The sequence below is a fragment of the Henckelia pumila genome, chromosome 2 (assembly GCF_033568475.1).
Source record: "Henckelia pumila isolate YLH828 chromosome 2, ASM3356847v2, whole genome shotgun sequence".
Lineage (NCBI taxonomy): Eukaryota > Viridiplantae > Streptophyta > Magnoliopsida > Lamiales > Gesneriaceae > Henckelia > Henckelia pumila.
Genome location: NC_133121.1, coordinates 12997642 through 13003826, shown reverse-complemented (window position 1 = coordinate 13003826; position 6185 = coordinate 12997642). Strand labels below are relative to the sequence as shown.

The 6185-nt window shown below is 32.3% G+C and overlaps 1 protein-coding gene across 1 annotated transcript; it reads left to right on the top strand.

The window, feature by feature from the left end:
* Nucleotides 1–1611: 1611 nt before the first annotated feature.
* On the top strand, nt 1612–5629 carry LOC140882104 (acyl carrier protein 1, mitochondrial-like). The gene is made up of 2 exons (XM_073287868.1): nt 1612–1870; nt 5088–5629. Exons 1-2 carry the CDS (start codon nt 1676–1678, stop codon nt 5262–5264), a joined length of 372 nt encoding a protein of 123 aa, XP_073143969.1. The 5' UTR covers nt 1612–1675; the 3' UTR covers nt 5265–5629.
* The last annotated feature ends 556 nt before the right edge of the window (nt 5630–6185 follow it).

Below are 6185 nucleotides of genomic sequence, written 5' to 3'. Positions count from 1 at the left end.
CTGATTCATATTATAAATTATGTATCATTATAGAATATATTTGTGACATTAACATATTTATATACTAAAACATGTATCATTATAGAACATACTTGTGACATTAGCAGATTCATATGTTAAAACGTGTACGATTATATAACATATTTGTGAAATTAACGGATTCATATGTTAGAATATATACGATTATAGGTCAACATACTTGTGACATTAGCGGATTCATATGGTAAAAGATATACGATTTTAGAACATATTTGTGAAATTAGCGAATTCATGTGTTAAAACATGTACGATTATAGAACATACTCGTGACATTAGTGGATACATTGTTAAAACATGTACAATTATCAATGACCGTGAAATCAGTTGATTCTTATATGTATAATCAACAAACATAACCGTGAAATTAGTTGATTGATATGTTACAATATGTATAATCATATAACATAATCGTGAATCAGTCGATTAATATTTTACAATATGTATAATCATATAACATAATCGTGAATTGATCGATTAATATGTTACAATATTTATAATCATACAACATAATCTTGGAAAATAATGGATATATATGTTATACTAACTAATGTTATAGTTTGTGAAATAACTGGATTCATATATTAAATCATGTATGATTATATAATATATTTGTGACATTAGCGGATTCATATGTTAAAACATGTACGATTATACATATGTGTGAAATTAGTGAATTCATATGTTAAAAAATGTACGATTATAGGTCAAAATACTTGTGAAATTATCGGATTCATGTGTTAAAACATGTACAATTATAAAACATACGTGTAAAATTAGTGGGTTCATATGTTAAAACATATACGATTATCGGTCAACATTAATGGATAAAAATATGCATGTGAAATTTGCGGTTTCATACGTTAATATGTACGAATATAAAACATACTCGTGAAATTAGTGGATAAATTGTTAAAAAATATACAATTATCAATAAACATTAGACAAAATTGTGTAATTACATGTCAAAAATTATGTAATTATCGGTCAAACTTGTGAAATTAATGAATTCGTATGTTAAAATGTGTACGATTATAGAACAAACTTGTAAAATTAGTGGATCAATATGTTGCAACATATACGATTTTATGTCAAAATTATGTAAATTTTGATCAAAATTGTAAAATTAGCAACGAAAAAATTATTTAACTGTCTAATCTTTTTTACAAACAGAAATGTTAAAAATACAAATAAATGTGATACAAACAAAAATGTATTATGGAATTGACAATCAGCATAGTCTCCTATGTATCGCATCCCGAATTTAATGAAACATGATTTTTTCGCGGCACACAATGCTTCTTTCCGCAGCGCGCAGAAACGATTTTCCACAGCGCGCTGCAAAAACATCTTTCCGCAGCACAAGTTGGGTCGACCCAAGCATAAGCAAGCTTGGGTCGACCCCAAGCAGGTCGATCCAAGATCTTACTTGGGTTAACCCAAACATAAAAAAAAATTGGTTCTTAAAATCTATTATTTTTTTAATATTTTAATTTTATTAATTAAACACAAATATATACCGATCCTTTTTTTTAATGGTATAAATTTCACTCCCTTCTCCCTAAATATCCCATCGAACCGTGTTTATGTCTAAATAATTATAAACAAAAGCCATTTCACTTTCAACCCGCAGGGTCAGATGGCGTCGGCGTTGAAATCCACCATTCTCCGCCACGTTAGGGTCCCCATCGGCGGAACCCTATACGTGAACTGCTCCAGACTGACGGCCATTCGCTCGATGTCGTCTCACGGTGATGATCACCTCGACAAGCAACAAGTGGTGGATCGAGTGCTCGACATCGTGAAGAGCTTCCCCAAAGTCGATCCCTCCAAGGTCTTGATTCCTCTTCTCTTTTGCGAATTGCGCTTAATTTTCAGAATAGTTGTTTTTTTTTGACGTAATTTTCAAGAATAGTTGTTGTGTCAAGAGAAAAAAGTATTTTTTTTGGGGGTTGCCTTTCAGTTTTATATGAGTATGCTTGTTTAAGATTTGCTGAAGAATTGGAAAACTTGGTGTACATTAGGAAAAATGTAGAGTAGTATCTGAGGTAATTATATAAAAAAAAGAAGTTGTTGATTAAACTGGGGAATTTAGTGATTTTCATTTCCAAAACTGGGAGCACAATCCATTATGTTCCAATTCATCTCTAGTCACTCCAAGTAACAACTTAAAAGAATTTCGAAAGTGCAACAATCAATCCAAATTGTTAAATCAGCCTGGCTTGGAGTCTTTGGTCCTAGTTGTTAGTCAAACCCCTGGCAAATAGGATTTGAATGCCTTCGCCCCATTTTTGTTCGAGCTATTGCTGCATAAGCGGAGTTCCTTGTGCATTTTTATCAACGCCTCCATATCTGGTGTGGCACTCACAATTGACAATGAGTCTCTCGACCTTCCCATTCCTCATTTTCAGAATTAAAAACATTCACTCTAAATTCATTCACATCATGTGTCCATCTTGACACTTACTATCACAGATTCACAAGTAACACTCTCTTCAACTTTACACGCAGTGAGTTCCGCACCACCAGCCATCTGTTGCTATTATGCAAATTCACCTTGCTTATTTTGGAAGGAAGATGACCCAAAACCTTTTTGAGGATACTAACTTTGAAACAAGTCAAGAACCCTAGCTGGGCATTCAGTTCCATCAATTGACACCATATTGTCGCTGCTCTAATGGTGTGAACCAAGTAAACAAACATAATTCTAAATTATTGTGCTTTGGGAGCATTATGTCACATGCTGAGCAGGCGATTTGACAAAACAACGTTTCCAAATCGAATGCTATAATCCAAAGAGTCAAAGCATGTACAATTGCATTAAAATAACCAAAAATTTATTATCATTGGCATAGCTGATGCATTTTACATCAAAATAAGTAAATCTCAAAAATCAAAAATAAAAAATCTAAAGCTTGGCAACTTAAGCAATGTAGTTGCTTACCTTCCTGTAACCTCAGAACTGCCAATTATCACTCTTAGGCACCTTTTGGTTTACTAGATAAACATAGGATTGGTAATTAGTTGATTACCATCTCACATGGGGTTGCTCTTATTCCAGCTGTAATGATGGGTGTATCCCGATCTGTAGACTTTATTTACACAGATGTCTTAATAATTTATCACATGCATGCAATGGTGATATTGAGGCAATATTCCATCACTTGTCTGCATACACCACCATAACCCCCATAAAACTACTGCATTATTTCCCCTTTTAAGTTTCAACCCACATGGAATTGGAAACTAAACCTAAATTCAGACTAAACAATCTTCTTACCATTATTATCGTTGACAATACCAAAAAATAGCTATCTTTTATGTAGTAGTATTATTAAACATAGAGGGAAAGTGGGACCGAAAAGTAATTTAGATAGAGTAAATTGGGGTTGGCTCATGGAGGGTGCTTATGGATGGTGAAGTAGGAAATAGGAGCATGGTTGGTTGCCATGGTAGATAATAGATCGCAAAGTTCAGGTTGATAGTGGTGGTTGCTGGTGTACCGAGGTGATGGCGGTGGCTGTGATGCTTGCTTTGACAATTTTATGAGTTTTGGGATCGGAAATTGTTTTGTCAATGATACGTCAATCGGAAATTGTTGCCAATAAAATAAAATTGTTATTAATTTTTAAACTAAAAAATTATAAAATATTTTAGTTATAGTTGTAAATTGTAATCATAACATTAATTAGAAAAAAAAAACAAAAAATAATTAAGTTTATAATTGATTAAACTGTAAAAATGTGATTGAATATTTATGATAACTGAAAAAAATTTAAAAAACTATTGATAAAATGTTTCTAGGAAAATTAAATAATTAATATTAATAGGTTTTATTTTGGTATTAGTAAGAAAATATGTCAAATTTATCCATCGTCATGTGAAACACCATATTTTTATTTTGTTATACTGTATTATTTACTTTCATTTTTAACTTCTTATAATCTAAGTATACATATTTCAGATATCATATCATCGAAACGTAGAAATACCTTAGCTTTTTTGGGATCACTTGAAACTAATTGGAAAGGGTGAATGACAAATTCCGTCATAAGTAGTTTCACACTTTTTACAGGCACCATGTTACATTGCATAATATATAAAAGTCATTTCCCTTATTTACAAAATGACATTTTTATCAAAGGATCTCTGCACTTCATTTCAAGAGATCAGCAATATACTAGTAATTTTTATAACTAAATTTGAGATTCACAACATTATCATTATTTTGACATAACAGAATATACATCAAAGTTGGCTCATTAAGCATTGTTGATCCTCTTGGTGTAATTGATATAATTCGTAGTTAGTTAATCTCTCAGAGGACTATCCTCGACTATCACTATCCATCTAGGTTCCAAAGCACAATCCCATGATAAAATATATATGAAAAGGATATCATCAAAAATTAATTCTTGAATGCTCCGTATTTATACATATAATGAAATTATTTTGGTAAAAAAATATTTTATAATCATCGAGAAAATGCTTGAGAGCCAAACATTTTGTATTCCATATATTGCATGCAGATTATTCTAATTTATCTTCAATCAGCGTAATTAAAATCAAAGTCGCTTGCGAACTCTTGCTAATCGATGAAATCGTCTCCCGACTATTGAACATTTGCAGAAACAATACGATGATGGGCTGCAGTGTATTAGGAAATCCTCGGTGTTTACTCCATATTGAAATTACCCAGCTCTTTGAATTTTTTATTTTTATTTAATGATTTTGATATTTTCTCAACTATCTTCTTCTCAACAAGGGCACCCATGATATAAACTCAATTCCTATGGAGAAGTTCGAGCATTTTTCAGGGCTATATTTGACCCTTCATATGGTAGTTCTTTCTCAATTAACGAATCTACTAGAACTTTCATTTTGGATATCACAGTTTTGCTATTCACGTGTGATCTGCATCTCAGTTGACTCTAAAAATTGTGTGAGTTTGATGTTATGCCTTTCTGCAGTGATTATCATTATCATTATTATCGGCCATACTGTAAATTATCAGCAGAAGTTTCATGGTTTTTCCATTCCACATTCTTCAGGTGACTCCTGATGTTCATTTTCAGAAAGATCTGGGATTGGATAGCTTAGACACTGTCGAGATTGTAATGGCCATTGAGGAAGAGTTCAAGCTTGAAATTCCTGACAAGGAAGCTGATAAAATCGACTCCTGCTCTCTTGCAATCGAATATGTTTACAACCATCCAATGGCTAGCTGAGTTATTCTGGATTTTTATGTTCTGAATCCTCATCTATCAAAGTCTTATTGGCAATTGTAATTGCAATTGCATGCAGTTTTATTTGGCTTAGGGGTGTTGTATAAATTTGATCCAGGGACGAGAAATAATCTGGCCTTGCTCGACAAACAGTGCCAAAACGGAGTGTTAATGTTTTTTTCTTTTGGCAAGGAAGCTCCGTGCTGATCCTGATTTGTTGACAAATTTTTCATAATGAAAACTGAAAAGTGGATGGTTAAATACATGTGCATTCTGTAGTTCTTGAATTCATTCTCGATAGATTTGCCTCAGGTAGGTAGTGTACATGTTAGGTTGAAAGGTAGATGTAACAGTAGGCATATTTCATGTTTAGTTACAGTTAGCATTGAGATTTTAGTCCAACAAATGTCATGTTTGGACCAATTTCAATTTTCAGCATGACTTACATTTGACCAAACTTTTAAGTTTTAGAGACAAGAAAAATAGAAAATCCCATTTTCTCATTCATTTTTGTGTACGTAGCAGCTCGTTCTGTAAATTGGTCAAAGACAAAGACTTACGTTTAAAATTCAAAGTTCTTATAAGGATGATATGTCACTATGAAGACAGGCTAATTAAATGTCTGACTGCAGTTAGGGTGCAAATTAATGGAATCGAGTTGAACGTTACAATTCGAATCAAACTCGAAGGTTGATTGCTACATATTTTTGGTTCGAGTTTGTTTTGAATTAAAGCTCGAGTTTGAGCATGTATGCGAATGGTCTGATCGAAAGTAAGGACTCCGAAAACTTGAAACACATTTTTTTATACAAAATTATATCACGTTATTAAAATATCAAAGTTTGCAAAAATAATTTGAACTTGAATTTGTCTTTTAAAAAATCTCAATATACTTGATCTCGGTTTGAATTCGATAATTTAAAA

What these genes read in the sequence shown, in the direction of transcription:
- LOC140882104 (XM_073287868.1), top strand. Translation starts at nt 1,676, where the DNA reads ATGGCGTCGGCGTTGAAATCCACCATTCTCCGCCACGTTAGGGTCCCC. An exon ending in CCAAAGTCGATCCCTCCAAG is followed by an intron (nt 1,871 to 5,087) that starts GTCTTGATTCCT and finishes CACATTCTTCAG; the next exon opens with GTGACTCCTGATGTTCATTT.